General features: G+C 44.0%; 5 protein-coding genes across 5 annotated transcripts in view; 4 read left to right on the forward strand and 1 right to left on the reverse strand.

Moving 5' to 3' along the window:
- The first annotated feature begins 7,860 nt into the window (after positions 1-7,860).
- On the forward strand, positions 7,861-8,333 carry LOC309491458 (histone H2A-like). Its single transcript, XM_082160830.1, has one exon. The coding sequence runs from the start codon at positions 7,894-7,896 to the stop codon at positions 8,278-8,280; it is 387 nt and encodes a 128-aa protein (XP_082016956.1). The 5' UTR covers positions 7,861-7,893; the 3' UTR covers positions 8,281-8,333.
- Positions 8,334-9,100: 767 nt separating this feature from the next.
- Positions 9,101-9,577, forward strand: LOC309493039 (histone H3.2). The gene has a single exon (XM_082162096.1). It carries the CDS (start codon positions 9,138-9,140, stop codon positions 9,546-9,548), a length of 411 nt encoding a protein of 136 aa, XP_082018222.1. The 5' UTR covers positions 9,101-9,137; the 3' UTR covers positions 9,549-9,577.
- A 485-nt stretch (positions 9,578-10,062) lies between these two features.
- Positions 10,063-11,371, forward strand: LOC309493320 (histone H4). The gene has a single exon (XM_082162494.1). The coding sequence runs from the start codon at positions 10,107-10,109 to the stop codon at positions 10,416-10,418; it is 312 nt and encodes a 103-aa protein (XP_082018620.1). The 5' UTR covers positions 10,063-10,106; the 3' UTR covers positions 10,419-11,371.
- Positions 11,372-12,737: 1,366 nt separating this feature from the next.
- On the forward strand, positions 12,738-13,579 carry LOC309493305 (histone H2B-like). The gene has a single exon (XM_082162480.1). It carries the CDS (start codon positions 12,769-12,771, stop codon positions 13,141-13,143), a length of 375 nt encoding a protein of 124 aa, XP_082018606.1. The 5' UTR covers positions 12,738-12,768; the 3' UTR covers positions 13,144-13,579.
- Positions 13,580-14,290: 711 nt separating this feature from the next.
- LOC309493270 (SLAM family member 8-like) overlaps positions 14,291-17,313 on the reverse strand; it is a 39,381-nt gene continuing 36,358 nt past the window's right edge. The window contains exon 5 of the mRNA XM_082162441.1: positions 14,291-14,865. Within this exon, the coding sequence (XP_082018567.1) occupies positions 14,807-14,865 (59 nt within the window). The 3' untranslated portion in view covers positions 14,291-14,806. The remainder of the gene's footprint in view (positions 14,866-17,313) is intronic.

Below are 17,313 nucleotides of genomic sequence, written 5' to 3' on the forward strand. Positions count from 1 at the left end.
GAGCATTACTCTAAGTGGTTTATATTTGACACAAAAACATACATTTTGTTGCAGTACTACATCCATATTATGGCACTATATCACACATCTACCTTTGTAAATAACATTTATTTTGAATTGTTTTTGTTTCGTTTCGTTGCAGTAGACAATGGTAATATCAGCAAACAAACAAACAATATAGGACAAATACAATAAAAGAAAGATGCAAATAAAATAAAAAGCTTTACATTTTCCAGGTAAAGGTATGCCTAAAAGCAGCATTCAAATATGAATTTGAATAAGCAAATGAAAACTCTATGAATAAAACGTATACTCTACTGATTCTTATATTAGGCTGCTTTCACTTTAAGAACTACAGTAATACACGGATCTAATCTACACAAAAATAAATATACCAAAATGTATTTGAAGTATACTACTAACACATTAACATATTTATGTACTTTATAAATACTCTGCAATTGTGCTTTTAGTATACTCAATTGGTAACTAACTTTGTACTTTAGTTATCCAGAAATAGTGCTGAGGTCCAACTAAAGATATACTATGTGATTGTGCTAAAGTGAAACTATTGCAAGTATATTTTAGGTATAGCTTGCATTTAAAGACTGATATTATACAGAGATCATACTATCCTTACTAATAGTGATTTTAACCCTCTGGGCTTCTTCGTGCAAAAATGCACGAAAACGTTTACGTTTTGAATTTTTAATATTTTTTTGCTTCATCGGAGGGGGATGAAAATTGGTGACTTTTGTTATATTACCTATGTGAACACACAAAAAAATCAAGGAGATGATTCAGATATGTTAAAGGGTCGTAAAAATAAATCGTGCAAAAAAGACCGACCATAGGAAATGAATGGGAAATACGAAAAAATAGGAAAACTCAGAGAAACTTTTGGTGGTACAAACGTAATCGGTTACTAACGTAACCTCGGTTCTCTCTAGAAGAGGGAACGAGTATTCCGTAAGTTAGCTTACGCTACGGGTAAAGTCGTCTTTTCTCGTGATATGAAGCCAAAAAATTATCCTTAATTTTTATTCATTGTCAATGCAGTGCAGCAGCTAGCGGACCTAGAGCAGGCTATCTAGCGCGCTCATTGGCTGCTCTGCGGCAACTGCAGCAGCCTATCACTGAGCCCTTGGCGTGACGTCACGCCCAATGAGCGCGGGCAGCGCGCCTACGCGTCACGGCCCGAGGCGGGGCGTGGCAGAGGGTATAAATATAGGCTGAGAGGCTGCTTTCACTGGTTTTTGTCGCAGAAGCGAGTGAGCTCGTGGCGCGAGCACGGCGGGTTACGCAATACTCGTTCCCTCTCTAGAGAGAACAGAGGTTACGTTAGGTAACCGAGTACGTTCTCTTACGAGAGGTTCTCTCGTATTGCGTAAGTTTAGCTTACGCTACGGGAACTCCCTTGTCAACGCCGTGCGCGCCCGGCATCCACTGAAAGAGTCCCAGGGAGCCCGGGGAACACGAGAGTGTGAGCCAGGCGGCCAATGATATGGCTAGCGCAAGTACATAAGCACATAGTAGGGGGAACAGAACGGCGCGGCCGGTCTGACTAACCAACCCTTATATTGTACAGCTCAACCAGGAGGGCTAAATCAAACAGCAGTAGCCCGCGCACAGAAGTGGGCCGGCCTACGCGAGATTTAGACTGATAAAAGTTTAGCCTGCAGGGCGGGAACTTCTAGATTGTAAAATCTAACAAATGTAGACGGGGAGGCCCAGCCCGCCGCCGTACAAATGTCATGAATAGAAATTCCGCTAGACCAAGCCCATGACGAGGCCATGCCTCTAGTAGAGTGGGCTCTGATGCCCAAAGGGCATTGTAGGTCTTTAGACGCATAAGCAGCTGCAATAGCGTCCACTATCCATCTGGACAGAGTGTGTTTCGAGGCGGCGAGACCCTTGGTGCGCCCACCAAACGAAACGAAAAGCTGCTCCGAGCGCCTCATGGCGGCGGAGCGCGTAATGTAATTTCTCAGCGCTCTGACAGGGCAAAGGAGATTACTGTCAACTTCGCTGCCGGTAGCCGGCAAAGCTGAGAGAGAAATGACCTGTGCTCTGAAGGGTGTGCCCAACACTTTGGGGACATAACCGTGTCTCGGTTTGAGAATGACTTTAGAGTCATTAGGTCCGAACTCGAGACATGCCGCGTTAACTGATAACGCATGCAGGTCACCCACACGTTTGACTGAAGACAGGGCTATCAGAAAAACGGTTTTGAGCGTGAGGTATTTCATATCCACAGTTTCCATGGGTTCAAAGGGATGCGCTTTCATGGCCTCTAAGACCAGGGAAAGATCCCAAATAGGAACCGAGGGGGGTCGCGGGGGGTTCATCCTCCTAGCTCCTCTAAGGAAGCGGATAATGAACTCATTCCTCCCTAATGCGCGGCCCAGCGCCGAGTCGGAAAAAGCTGATATGGCCGCAACATATACTTTGAGTGTGGAGGGGGACCTGCCCATGTCCAACAGCTCTTGGAGGAAACAAAGCACACGCGACACCTCACATGTTTGTGGATCCAGCCCTTGGGCGGTGCACCATTTATTAAACACAGACCATTTAGATGTGTAGAGCCGTCTCGTAGAGGGAGCTCTAGACTGTGTGATCGTGTTCACAACCCCTATTGGCAAGTCAACGGGTATCCGTTGACTATCCATACATGCAGAGACCAGCGCTCTGGATGAGGATGCCAGATCGAGCCGCGGGCTTGAGAGAGAAGGTCTCTTCTCACCGGTATCGGCCAGGGGGGTGTGTCCGCCAGCCGTATTAGATCTGGGAACCACGTTTGATTCTCCCAATACGGGGCTATGAGGAGCACCGTGTGGCGCGCTTCCCTGATTCTCCCGATGACTTGTGGCAGCAGAGAGACAGGGGGAAAAGCGTAAAGCGGGCCGCTGGGCCAGGTTTGGGCCAGCGCGTCCTCGCTCTTGGAAAAGAACCGTGGGCAGTGCGCGTTGTCTTTTGACGCAAAGAGGTCGACTTCCGCTCTGCCGAAACGGCGCCACAGTGACTGGACTGTTTGGGGATGCAAAGACCACTCCCCCAGGGGAACATTGTCCCTGGACAGTCTGTCTGGACCCTCGTTCAGGAGACCCGGCACATGCGCGGCTCTCAGCGAGCGCAGTGAGTGCTGAGCCCACACAAGGAGGCGTTCCGCCAGGGCGCAGAGTGTTTTGGATCTGACACCGCCCTGACGGTTCACATAGGCTACCACTGACATGTTGTCCGTGCGGACTAGTACATGGTGGCCCTGTAGGTATGGGAGGAAGTGCTTGAGCGCGTTCTCGACCGCCAGCATCTCTAGACAGTTTATATGAAGGCGACTCTCCTGGTCTGACCAAAGGCCAAAGACCGGTCTGCCCTCGCAGAGCGCTCCCCAACCTCGGTTGGACGCGTCTGTCGAGACAACTTTCCGGTGCGAGACAACACCCATCGTCACTCCTGTGCGATACCATTCGGCTGCCAGCCAGGGCTGGAGGACTGAAACACAGCCCTGATTCACCCTGACTCGTAGTCTGCCGGCAGTCCAAGCTCGGTGAGGCACTCGCGCTTTCAGCCAGCGTTGAAGCGGGCGCATGCGCAGTAAGCCCAGCTGGAGCACCGCTGCAGCTGAAGCCATATGCCCCAGGATTCGCTGGAATGTCCTCAGCGGCGCGTGACTGCCCATCTGGAAAGACGCAGCGAGATGTCGAATGCGGCGCACGCGCTGCTCTGACAATCTGGCCGTCATAGCCACCGAGTCACCGAGCCATCCCGAGAAAGGAAATAGACTGACGGGGCAGTAATGAGCTCTTGGTCCAGTTGACTGAGAGACCCAAGCTTTCCAGATGGCTGAGAAGCGCTGTTCTGTGAGACACAAGGTCTGTCTCTGACTGCGCTAGAATTAGCCAATCGTCCAGATAGTTCAGTATCCGCATCCCCTGTCTTCTCAGGGGAGAGAGAGCCGCGTCCATGCACTTCGTAAATGTACGGGGTGCCAAAGATAGACCGAACGGCAGGACGGTGTACTGATAAGCCCGGCCGTCGAAGGCGAATCTCAAGAATGGCCTGTGACGGGGTGTTATCTGGATCTGAAAATATGCGTCCTTCAGATCGAGAGAGATAAACCAGTCTCCCGGGCGAATTTGCGCGAGAATTTGTCTGGTTGTAATCATTTTGAACGGCCGTCTCATGAGGGCTTTGTTCAAGTGTCTCAGATCTAAAATAGGTCTTAGCGCTCCGTCCTTCTTGGGTACGAGGAAGTAACGGCTGTAAAGCCCGACTCGCTCAGAGAAGGATGAACCTGTTCTATAGCCCCTTTGCGCAGCAGCTTCGCTATTTCTGCTTGAAGCAGGTGCGCTGCTTCTAAAGTCACTTTTGTCTCCGTCTGCGCTAGAAAGCGCGGGGGGCGACGAGCGAATTGAAGCGAATAGCCGTGTTATATAGTATTCAGCACCCATTCTGACGCGCCCTGAATAGCTTCCCATGCTTTTGCACGCATAGCTCGGGGTCGAATGGTCTCTGGGTTCAGATCGCCGCGCTGAGCGGGATGGGGAACCTGTATCAGAGAGGATGGGGCAGCGACGCGCCGCCAGTGCTCGAACACGGGGGCTGGAAAACAGTGCTGACTGGCTGTACAGCATATGATGGCTCGATCGCTACGGATGGAGCGCGTTTTGCTGCTAAACACCCCTGGCGCGAGAGAGCTTTTCATGTCTGAAAGTGGGTGCGCGTGCTCGTGAGCGGGCGCAGAGTTTACACTTATAACACGGCCAGTGTTTGGGAGCTTTGTAACCCGAGGTAACTGAGTGGCAGAGCGAGCAGCGGGTAGTTGTGAGCACAGGGTTGTGGGCACATTTACTACACTTGGTACTCGAGCGTGTGTCCGCTTTATGAGAGTGCGCTCTGAGCGTGTTACCATGGGGATAGTGTTTGTGTGTAGTGGTGAGCACATTTTCTACACTTATGACACCTTCGGCCAGAGCCGGAATGTTTGTGAGCTTTGGAGGATCTGCAACCCGGGGTAACTGTGTAACAGAGCGGGCAGTGGGTAGGTGTGGGCACAGAATTGTGGGCACATTCTCTACGCTTAGCCCTCGAGCGGCGCATGCCCGCTATGAGAGTGCGCTCTGTGAGCGTTACCGGGGAGACCGTGTTTGTGTGTAGCAGTGAGCACGTGGGAGTGGGCACATATTCTACACTTATAACACCATTGGCGTTATAGGAAACTGATAGAGCGAATGCTTTGATGGCTCATATGTTTAGACGCTCATAAATACTCAAGCACCATCCTGTGAGAGGGAGGGTGCGAGATGCGGGTTCACTTTCTGTATGTAAGAAAGCTGCCGCGAGCTCGGAGAAGCCAGCAGAAAAAATATATTTATCTTCCGCCAGAGTCGGATTCGAACTCGGGTCTCCCGCGCGGAAGCCTAGTGTTCTGCCACTGAGCCACAGGGGCACACATAAGCTCTCAGTTAGCGCGAGCAAATGACAGAGCGTCGTGTTTCGTTTCGGCGTTTGTTTGCAGGCGCGCGTGTATTAAACAGGCTCGTTTACTGCAGTATTAGTATTTCCAGCCGCCTGAACTTTAGAGGGGACTGAGAAATATGTCAGGAACGGAGTTTAGTCCGACCTGGGTGGGACTTCCTCTTTTCGCCGGTGCTCGTGACGTCCGCTCTGATATCCCTTGAGAACGGCGCGGTTGCGCGGCTCGGACAAAGGGAGAGAGAGCGGGAAGATGTCATCATGTGCTGTGACATCGTTAGTTTGCAGACGTGCGTGTATGAAAACAGGCTCGTTTACTGCAACATAGATATTTCTAGTCGCCTGTAGCTTAGGAGGGGACTGAGAAATGGAGGTGGCCGGTAGGTGACGCGCACGACCGAGACGCGGGGTAGCTTTCTTATAACGTAAAGGAAGCCAGCCCGTGACCGCCTACTTCTGACATCCCTTGTGAGCGGCGCGTTTGCGCGGCTCGAACAGAGGGGGAGAGCGCAGGAAGGGCGAGCGTCGTCATGTTTTGCGTAGCGTTAGTTTGCAGGCGTGCGTGCATAAAAACAGGCTCGTTACTGCAATATATGTATTTCCAGTCGCCTGAGCTTAGGAGGGGACTGAGAAATATGTCAGGAATGGAGGTTAGTCCGCTAACACTCTACTCTCCTTTAGCCAGTGACGGGGGGGGGGTAGCTTTCTTGTAACGTAAAGGAAGCTATAGCCCGAGACCGTCCGTTTCTGACATCCCTTGTGAGCGGCGCCGTGTGCGCGGCTTGACAGAGGGGTCTGACGTCATCTGCTTCGTCCCCTGAGGCGACGGCAGTGCGGGCAATGGCCGGCCGCTGCGCGTCGGTGAAGGGCGGGGGAGAAGGAGAGAGCGAGGCTCGCGGGAGGGGCTCCGGCGAGCGCTCAGCTGTCATACCCGGCTCGCTGTACGCAGCCGCCCGGGTAGAAGGCCAGGCAGAGAGCGCAATCACAAGGCGGTCTCCGTCGCTGAGCGTGGCTCTGCACGAGCCACAGGATGAGCGAGGCATTTGAAACAACGCCTCGCGCTCTTTTAGATGCAAAGTGTGTCGCGGGGCGAGCACACAACACACACACATAGAGCAAATAAAGGATATATTCGCCGGATAGCGAAGCAGGCAGGGAAAGCTGAAGGCGGCGAAGGCGGCCGGCTTCCTCAGTCTGAGATCCTCGGCTTGCTGGTCGCTTGTTTCGACGGCGGCTTCCTCAGAGTACAGCGATGCAGAGAGCTTCGCTGAAGAGACAAAAATCAGTGAAAGCAGCCTCTCAGCCCATATTTATACCCTCTGCCACGCCCCGCCTCGGGCCGTGACGCGTAGGCGCGCTGCCCGCGCTCATTGGGCGTGACGTCACGCCAAGGGCTCAGTGATAGGCTGCTGCAGTTGCCGCAGAGCAGCCTATGAGCACGCTAGATTGCCTGCTCTAGGTCTGCTTGCTGCCGCACTGCGTTGACAAGATATAAAAATTAAGGATAAGTTTTTTGCTTCATATCTCGAGAAAAGATGACTTTACCCGTAGCGTAAGCTAAACTTACGCAATACGAGAGAACCTCTCGTAAGAGAACCTAAAGCCGCCAAGCCTAAAAAGGCAGCTCCCAAGAAGAAATAAATATACTGTTTGTTCCTCAACGGCTCTTTTAAGAGCCAACCACTAACTCTTGAGTAAGGAGCAAAACTCATGTTTTTGAATAATTAGTTAATTCTGGAATCAAACATCCAAATATGTGACTTTCGACCACTTCTAGACTTAACAAATTTAGGTTAGGTAAAACTCAAGTAAATCATTTTTATTCGTAAGAAATTTATTGAAAATGGCCAAAAAGCTTGTTAGATTTCAAAGCAACAGTTATCACAGTACGACTCAAGGATGTTGATTAACAATGTACAGATTGTACACAAACCATTATGCTGGAGAAATGTGAGAATTTAAACAACCCCACAAACAATAATGGCAGTGATACAATTATAATATTACATTAAGGGTAATAATACTCTACTACAGTATTGAACAAGTGTGTGAAATTCACATACTTGTTCACATTGACCAGATCTGATACTGTCACTGTGAAATGTGTAGAACTTTTGGTAGGGACAGCGTATAATATCCATTGTTGTACTTATTGGAATTTTCTATCAAACATATCGGTGATTTAATCTTCTGTCTACTTCTAGTCAATACAATTAATCACATACAAAACAGTATATGTGATCATTCCAAAAAGGGGGTTGGGTTTTTGAGGGAAGTTCAGTGATTGGTTTGAAACGTATCACATTCTAAACCAATGGGCGACTGGCACTCTCGTTTAAAGCTAGTATGAGCCGTGACTGATTTTCTTCATTGGGTTAACTTTGTCAGGATATTCTGTTTTAGTTTCTGGTTTTAATTATGAGTGGAAGAGGTAAAACCGGGGGAAAGGCTCGCGCTAAGGCCAAGAGTCGCTCTTCCAGGGCGGGACTGCAGTTCCCCGTCGGCCGTGTTCACAGGCTTCTCCGCAAAGGCAACTATGCCCAGCGCGTCGGTGCCGGAGCTCCGGTGTATTTGGCCGCTGTGCTCGAGTATCTGACCGCTGAGATCCTGGAGTTGGCTGGAAACGCCGCTCGGGACAACAAGAAGACCCGCATCATCCCTCGACACCTGCAGCTGGCGGTGCGCAATGACGAGGAGCTGAACAAGCTTCTGGGTGGCGTGACCATCGCTCAGGGTGGTGTGTTGCCCAACATTCAGGCCGTGCTGCTGCCCAAGAAGACCGAGAAGCCCGCGAAGGCCAAGTAGACTGACGGAAGCTTCTCTTCAAACCAAAGGCTCTTTTAAGAGCCACCCAATTCCCCAAGAAAGAGTGATTTAATTTACCCGATTTTTATTTGATTTTTCTATTAAAGTCCCTTCGATAAAACAAATGATAAAGTTGTTGCAGAATGCACATGAATTTATTGTATTGTAATACACAATGGCAATGCTGACATGACAAAAAAAAAAAAAAAAAATCCCACAGGTCGAAGTTCGTTTCTTGTCTGAGATTCCATTATACAGGTTTTTTTTTATTTTTTTTTTAGTTAAACTTTTTATTTCAATTCTTAAAATTTGACTAGAAATACACATAGTCCCCACATATTTTTTTTAAAGTAAAGCATTTTCTAAGTAACCACTACACTTTGTGAGGGTTTAATGAGGGCGTTATGAAAATGTAGTTTTATTGGCATTGCTAAAAAAATTTAAGCTGATATATTGATAAAAATAAATGTAAGAAATGCAATATATATCGTGAAGACATAAGTATCTGTATTTGTCTAAGTTTTTTTTACTATATTATTTCCACAAGTCAAACTGTACGTCCACTTAGTTTTTAAGAAACATAAAAAATCACCTATTTTGGTTTACAAATTTCGCCTAATCTATTTTCGTGGATACAGAGAAAAAGCAAGTACGTTTGGGCGGGAACCACAAACTTGTTTGAAAACAGCCATTGGCCAACTGTCATTTACAGACGCCAGACAATAACCAATCGAATGCATCTGAAGCAAAGCCATCCAATGAGCGCATGGCAGCCCTGGGCTTAAAAACGCGCTGTGTTCGCCTGAACTACTCAGTCTTTCTATCTGATTATATCAACATTTGAACACTTTTAAATAATGGCAAGAACTAAGCAGACCGCTCGTAAGTCCACCGGAGGAAAAGCCCCGAGGAAGCAGCTGGCCACTAAAGCCGCCCGTAAGAGCGCACCCGCTACCGGTGGCGTTAAGAAGCCTCATCGTTACAGGCCCGGTACCGTGGCGCTGAGAGAGATTCGCCGTTATCAGAAATCCACTGAACTGCTGATTCGCAAACTGCCCTTCCAGCGTCTGGTGAGAGAAATCGCTCAAGATTTCAAGACTGATCTGCGCTTCCAGAGCTCGGCTGTTATGGCCCTACAGGAGGCGAGCGAGGCTTATTTGGTGGGTCTGTTTGAGGACACCAACTTGTGCGCCATCCACGCCAAGAGAGTCACCATCATGCCCAAAGACATCCAGCTGGCCCGCCGTATCCGCGGAGAGCGCGCTTAAATCCACAATTCTACAAACCCAAAGGCTCTTTTAAGAGCCATCTCATTAATTCAATGAAAGATGGTTTCCATATGACGGTGTTTTGAAATCAGTGCTTCATATGCCACGGTTGTCTTATACAATTTTATTATGTATTACTTAAATCTAAAAGCAAATTTAAGGAAATGAACGGTGGTTTTAGTTATGCTACTGGTTAATATACCATTTATATGTTTACATGTACGGTCATTATAACCCTCATCCCACCTGTAACAAATCCTTCCCTCGCGGGTCAAATTGACTGAAGTCCTGTAGTTATGAATTCTCTTTTTTTATAATTTGTCTCTTTAATACATATATTATATAGTTAAATTATATGGTTATTAATATTAAATTCTACTTTTTTCCACTAGTATCAAGCATCAAAAGACTGACCTCGACTTGGTAACGCGTAACTGGTGACGTAGTAGAACCGCCCATGAATGTGGTTTCAACTAGGTCCGCTAGCTGACTATAAACTCCTCTTCCTCAGTAGTTTTACTATTATCTGCTGTTGTGGACTGAAGAGTATCTGTCGTCATGTCTGGAAGAGGAAAAGGCGGTAAAGGACTCGGGAAAGGAGGCGCTAAGCGTCACCGAAAGGTTCTTCGTGATAATATCCAGGGAATCACTAAACCCGCTATTCGTCGTCTTGCTCGACGTGGCGGCGTCAAGCGTATTTCTGGCCTGATCTATGAAGAGACTCGCGGTGTGTTGAAGGTGTTTCTGGAGAACGTCATTCGTGATGCTGTGACTTACACTGAACACGCCAAGAGAAAGACCGTCACCGCCATGGATGTTGTGTACGCGCTGAAGCGACAGGGACGCACTCTGTACGGGTTCGGGGGTTAAGAGATCCACGAAGAAGAAAAACCCAACGGCTCTTTTAAGAGCCACACATATTTACACACAAAGAACAAGTTTGAGGTGGTCATATTGTATTTTTGTAATATATTAATTGTGCTTTTCTTAAACGTTGCCTCAAAATTATTCATTAAGCAAATGCAGAATATAAACTTAGTTTTTAATGTTATTCTCACGATTGTGCTTTGCAGTTAAAACTACATTTTCAAAGAGTTTTGGGCGTTTGTTGTCATTGTGCAATTTTTTTTTATGTAGTTTATTATTGTTCTTACATTTGTATTTGCATGTCTTTCAAAATACAGTTTATTCTTCACTGTAGTGGACCTTATATTTGAGTGAATTTCTAATACAGCACGTGTTTTTCAGCCTGGATGTCATATAAAGTCAAATTCAGTGCTTTCCACAGATACCAAATGTTTGGAGGTTTCACCATGACTACAACTTCTGCTTAGTCTTTAAAAATGACTGACGTTAATTTAGGTCTCTTATGGAAAATTATATTTTGTAATTATTTAAATCAGATTTGTTTTCAAGTTGTTTGTCATAAATCAACATCTCAGGAAAACTATATGGGGTTTTGGGAGACAAGGTGTATAGGGAAGCAAATTATACATCGATATTCCTAAGCATGTAAACCCCTTTTAATCACATGTTGCCCCAAGAACACATTAATATGCTAATTAGGTCCAGTTAGATACATTGTGCTGAATGGGAATGGAATTTATGGTCATGTTTACACAGGCATAAGTAAAATGGTATATCAATTCATTACATTATATCTTTCATAACATAGCTGAGAATCATCTTTGCACAACGTTTGATTAAATAAATCCTGAAACTTCCCATAGTTTTTGCCTAAACATGTAATTTCTTGTCATTTTATTTTTTAAACAACTGGACACAGCATAGCATATGAATAAAATATAATTTTTCAATCTGTTTCTTATGTTATCTTCTGCTGTTTCCTCTGCTGTAAACAATGCAATGACAGAAAAATACAACAAAACGTTTCTGGGTCTCAAGGGAATATTATGCTCATCTTTCAAAGCACAGTATTGTGCAATTATAGTGAATTCATGGAGTTTACATTGAGTAATAATACACTGTGTGTACGCAGAGTACCTGGTTAAAGATTTCTGAAATTATTCACACATTTTCTTATTCATTCCGAAAAAAATGCGGGAAAACGAAACAAAAGAATGGAGTCTTCTTCTTCTTCTGTTAAGTTTTATGGCAGTTTACAGTCAAAGTGTATTACCGTCATCTACCGGACTGAGGTGCAATCAAATGGATGTCATTCACACACACACAAAAAAAAAAAAGAATCATATTTGCTAGTTGTGTTTCTTTGATAAATGTTATCATAGCATTAGTGAAGTTTTCTGATCTAGGCTCACATAATAAAGTTTATAAAGAAAAGGTTTTATTTACTGCATTCACTTCCCTCTTCTGTTTATCTCTTTGTCTGGAAAATATTATGCACCTTAAAAGAACATGATCTACATCCTCTCTCACTCCACAATTCTCACATCTCCCAGATGGATGTTTGTGTAAAATGTATAAGCTGTTATTTAAACCAGTATGGCCTATTCTCAGTCTTGTAAACCAAACCTCTTCCTGTCTGTTTGAATAACTATATTTGCAATTTGAGATATATTGTGTATATTGTATAAGTGTCTACCTTTTTTATCCTTATCCCATTCAGCTTGCCATATTTTATTAACGTTGTGTTTAATGAGTACCTTAACTTCTGATTTACTGAGTGGAATGCTTAATTGAACTTCCTCTTCTTTAGTAGCCTCTTTTGCCAGCCTGTCTGCTTCCTCACTACCACCAACTCCTTTATGGGCAGGAGCCCATACAAACTGGATTAATATTCCCTGTTGACTAATTGCAAATATGATATTATTAATTTCATTCAATAAGTCCTGTCGGCATGATGATTCTCCATTTTGAATGGATGTGAGAGATGACATAGAATCAGAACAAATAACTGCCTTAGGGGGCCTAACTTCTTCTATCCAATGCAATGCAATATTAATGGCTGTCATTTCAGCTGCAAATATGAACAAATGATCTGATGTTCTTTTTTTAAGGAATGGAGTCGATGTCGGGGATGGTATTTATAGATGGGCGTGATTAATATTTTAAAGCTTCTGATTGGTCCGCCTACAAGTCAGTGAATGTGTAATGTGGCCAATGAGGTTACTTTATGGGTTGAAGACTCACAATCACAGAGCCTCGTTCTTCCCTTTTGAAATTAGCATAGAGCAGTGCATAAAGCCCGCCTGCAGATATTCAGCTTTATTGGTCTTTGAGTTTCTCTGACTGAAGCATCATGCCTGAACCAGCGAAGTCTGCACCCAAGAAGGGATCGAAGAAGGCCGTCACTAAAACCGCCGGCAAGGGTGGAAAGAAGCGCAGAAAGTCCAGGAAGGAAAGCTACGCGATCTACGTGTACAAAGTCCTGAAGCAGGTTCATCCCGACACCGGGATCTCCTCCAAGGCGATGGGAATCATGAATTCTTTCGTCAACGACATCTTCGAGCGCATCGCCGGTGAAGCGTCTCGTCTCGCTCACTACAACAAGCGCTCCACCATCACATCGAGAGAGATCCAGACCGCCGTGCGTCTGCTGCTGCCCGGAGAGCTGGCCAAACACGCCGTGTCTGAGGGCACAAAGGCTGTGACCAAATACACCAGCTCAAAGTAGAGCGAGTTCAGCTCAACACACACACACACACACACACACACACACACACACACACAAAGGCTCTTTTAAGAGCCACACATATTGTCTGCAGAAGAGCTTTGATCATATACTGTTTGAATCCAGTTACTTATTCGTTTGTTACTTATTGACGCTATCCGTTCCACCTTAAATGACGCGAACTTCCGCGTTTGCTACTTCTTGACGCTCGACTTCGAGACCGTGTGCTTTTCTCTCTTTTTTGCGTTTTTAAAGGTATTGTGTTAGGCCTACTTTGTGTCTATTTTCAGAATAAACGAATAATCAATTTTTTTTAAATGCAAATAACACTGATATGTCAGCGAAAATGGACTGTAAAAATATAAAGGCACATAAGGCTACAGTATTCTTTAATTATTGTACATGTCATTAGCTCAATTTAAGGACCATTAACATTCACTTTTTAGAGACCCTGTTTGTATTGTTTATATTTTCAGAAAAGAATATAACATAATTTGAAGGTATTTAAATATTCAATACATGTATTGTTTTTTTTATTATTATTATTATTACAAATGAGAATTTAATGAGGTAAACAGATATTATGCTCCAGCTTGGATCCAGCCTCTTATGAAGATTTCAGAAGACCAGCACCTTTGATTAGATTAGATTAGATTAGATTAGAAAAACTTTATTGTCTGTCACAAATGACAGAAATTTGTCTTTGACAAGGCAGGCTCAGATAACATAAAACACATACAAAAGAAAACATAAATACACTCAAAACAACTTAGCTACATTAACAATATGATGAAACCTACCCCTGCAAGGACTCCAGAATCAAACATGGATGATTGTACAAAAATGATCATTTTATCATTACTTTAAACTGCACACTAATCTTGGTAAAATGCATGTTTGATATTTGTAAATACAAATTTTTACTAACTTATATAACTGTACTTTCTGATATCTCATAAAATCCTATTGTGATTTTGTAACACAGAAACCTGCATTTTCTGTAAAGCTCCTTTGAAATGATGTATTGTGAAAAGCATTATACAAATGAATGTATGAATTAAATTGTACAGTAACCATGCCCATTGCTTTCAAGTCAATTCAATTTAAAGTTATGGAACCAATCTGACAATACAGAAGAGTTATCACAATATCAAATTTAGACATTTTTACTGTAGCATTTTGAAGTTATGCACCCATGACAAATGTGACGATACAGATATAGGAGAAGTTGCATTGTTTTGGTTGCATTTGCATTTTCGTCCCATTTCGCGGCGCTGTTTCACGGCCGCCTCAGAGGGAGCGTTAAATTGGAAAAGCAGCAGGACTGTCGCTAGCAGAAACGGAGAAGCGTTCATTTGGACATGAGTCCATTATAGTAGATCTCTTAGTCAAGCCAAAAAAAAGCACTATATATATATATATATATATATATTATTTAACAAATGTAACTGAGGTATGATTAATAATACCATAATACTCAAACAAGTGAACTAGAACAAGCAACAGTGTCATTGTCAAGCTTTCACTACTGAAGAACAGACTAACAACATGAGGTTATGACAAATATAAAGCTTATAAGAACGAACTACATTATTTTCAAACCATGTTAAAGGACAAATAAATGCTGACAGAACATTCAAACGTGGACAGAATTAACTCTTTAACATCAGACTGAAGTTTCTTCCTCTGTTACAGCGTACTGACTCTGGTCCTCAGCAGATGAAGCTGAAATACACAAAAAAAACTGATTGCTTCAGTGTGGGAGGAGAGAGAGAGAGAGAGAGAGAGAGAGAGAGAGAGAGAGAGAGAGAGAGAGAGAGAGAGAGAGAGAGAGAGAGAGAGAGAGAGAGAGAGAGAGAGAGAGAGAGAGAGAGAGAGAGAGAGAGAGAGAGAGAGAGAGAGAGAGAGAGAGAGAGAGAGGGAGAGGGAGAGGGAGAGGGAGAGAGGCTAAAAAAAAAAACACATTTATTTACCAAAATTTTAAAAATGCAATTTTACATTATTTTTCCAGGACAAAAACAAAACAAAATGCATCTAAAATAAATAAATGAGTAAATAAATAAAGATAAATAAATAAAATTAAATATACAAGTCCAAACAATCATCACTATCAATATCACAAATACACTGATTCACAGCCCATCGGTGTTTAAACTTCTCCATGTCATTTACCAGTTTATGATATGTGAACTCAATTTTAATGCGAGATTTTACTAGTCCTTTTAAAATGGACACAATATCATCTGACCCAGCCCCGTTCAAACGATATTTTCTTGATAGCCAAATTGCCAGTTTAGCTTTTCCAAAAATAAAATGTATTAACACATGCACTTCCCTCTTTCTTCTACTGTATTTTGGACCATAAATAAAAGAAACTGGAGTAAAAATTTCTCCCAATTTATGAGACCACTCTTCTAAAATACAAAAAACTGGTTGAAGTCTTTTGCACTTTAAAAACAAATGAAAAACTGTCTCCTGTTCCCCACAGAAAGGACAGCCCTCCCCTACCTGTGGATCAAGGTGTGCTATGTGTCTGTTCGTAGCTATTATCCCGTGTACTATCCTCCACTGCAGGTCTCCAGACCTCTTCTCAATGGGAGGTTTGTACAGGGACCTCCAACTGCCTTTGGGGGAGGCGTCTGGCCCAAAAAACTCTTGCCATTTGGACTCGCTAACAGTCTCTAGTGCTTTAAGATGCCATGATTTCACACACATAGTATATATGTCCGTCTTATCAGCATTGCAAAAGTACTTCGGCTGATGATTCTTAAAAGACAGCAAGCAACCTTCTTTCTCTTGCCATGTACCATTCTCTGGTGAAAAAAGCAGCTGAGGAAAGCTACAGTGATCAGTCTCTTTTTCAAAACTTTCCATTGCCAGTTTGTAATCCTGAGGCAGGGTCTCAATTATCTGAATCAGCACATTTTTTATCAATCTGATAGATTTAATTCTCAGTTTTTCAGCTAAATTCTCAGGGTTAATCCATTCTTTATTGACTCGCAAATGTCCAATCTTTAAAATGTTTGCTGCCCACATGGCTTTTCTAAGAGTGTCCGATTTAAGAGCATCCACATCCAGAGCAGGATTAAAGAAAAGCGGCTCTTCATTCAGCCACAAGTTCTGAATGTCACTTCCATCCCGTGAGAACTTGAAAAGTGCCCATGATTTAAAGAGTGATCTGTAAAAGAGACTCAGTCCAGACAAATCCAGTTTGTTAAGATCCATCAGAAACAGGTGACGGTCTAGTCCCATGTCTCCTACTCTTCTCAAGAGAGCACATGCGATCTCAGCCCAGCTCACATCCACACCATAGATTAATCTCCTTGCTGTCTGTATTCGAAAAGCCTTTAGTCTGGATTTGATGTCAATCAGCCCCTGGCCTCCTTCTTGCCTTGGTAAGTATAGCACAGCAGCCTTCAGCCAATGCTGTCCCGACCAGAAAAAGTCTACTATCCGCTGCTGTATTTCTTTCACCAGCTTTTCGGGAGGTTCTAGTATCATCATTTTGTGCCATAATGAAGAAGCAACCAGGTTGTTACATACCAGAACCCTCCCCCTATAGGACAGCTGAGGCAGCAACCAGTTCCAGCGAGACAACCGGGCACACACTTTCTCCACAAGGCCCTCCCAATTTTTATCTCTATACTGCTCTATTCCTATAAAGACCCCTAAATACTTAAAACCTGTTCTCCCCCACTGTAACCCACCAGGAAGTAATGGACCTTTAGAAACCCTTCCACACCACAAAGCATCACTTTTGCTCCAGTTGACTACAGCGGACGAGGCTTTACCATAACACTCTAAAGACTCTTTAAGTACCTGAATATCACTTTCTTCTCTGATTATAATTGTGAGATCATCAGCATATGCAGATAATTTAATAGAGTAATTCATGGTATTAACCTGTAAACCCATTAGTTCCCTTCTCAGTTTGCATAGCAATGGTTCAATTACGATACTGTACAATTGTCCTGAAATTGGGCAACCCTGTCTGATACCTCTTCTTACATTAATAGGGATACTTAACCCACCACCCATTTTAATCATACATGTTGCTTTGGTATAAAGAAGTTTGATCATTGAAATAAAACTTTTCCCAAAACCAAAAGCATTAAGGGTATCAAACAAAAAAACATGATCAACCCTATCAAAAGCCTTTTCTTGATCTAAAGA

The sequence above is a fragment of the Leuciscus leuciscus genome (assembly GCF_965113295.1).
Source record: "Leuciscus leuciscus genome assembly, chromosome: 2".
NCBI lineage: Eukaryota > Metazoa > Chordata > Actinopteri > Cypriniformes > Leuciscidae > Leuciscus > Leuciscus leuciscus.

What these genes read in the sequence shown, in the direction of transcription:
- LOC309491458 (XM_082160830.1), top strand. Translation starts at nt 7,894, where the DNA reads ATGAGTGGAAGAGGTAAAACCGGGGGAAAGGCTCGCGCTAAGGCCAAG.
- LOC309493305 (XM_082162480.1), top strand. Translation starts at nt 12,769, where the DNA reads ATGCCTGAACCAGCGAAGTCTGCACCCAAGAAGGGATCGAAGAAGGCC.
- LOC309493320 (XM_082162494.1), top strand. Translation starts at nt 10,107, where the DNA reads ATGTCTGGAAGAGGAAAAGGCGGTAAAGGACTCGGGAAAGGAGGCGCT.
- LOC309493039 (XM_082162096.1), top strand. Translation starts at nt 9,138, where the DNA reads ATGGCAAGAACTAAGCAGACCGCTCGTAAGTCCACCGGAGGAAAAGCC.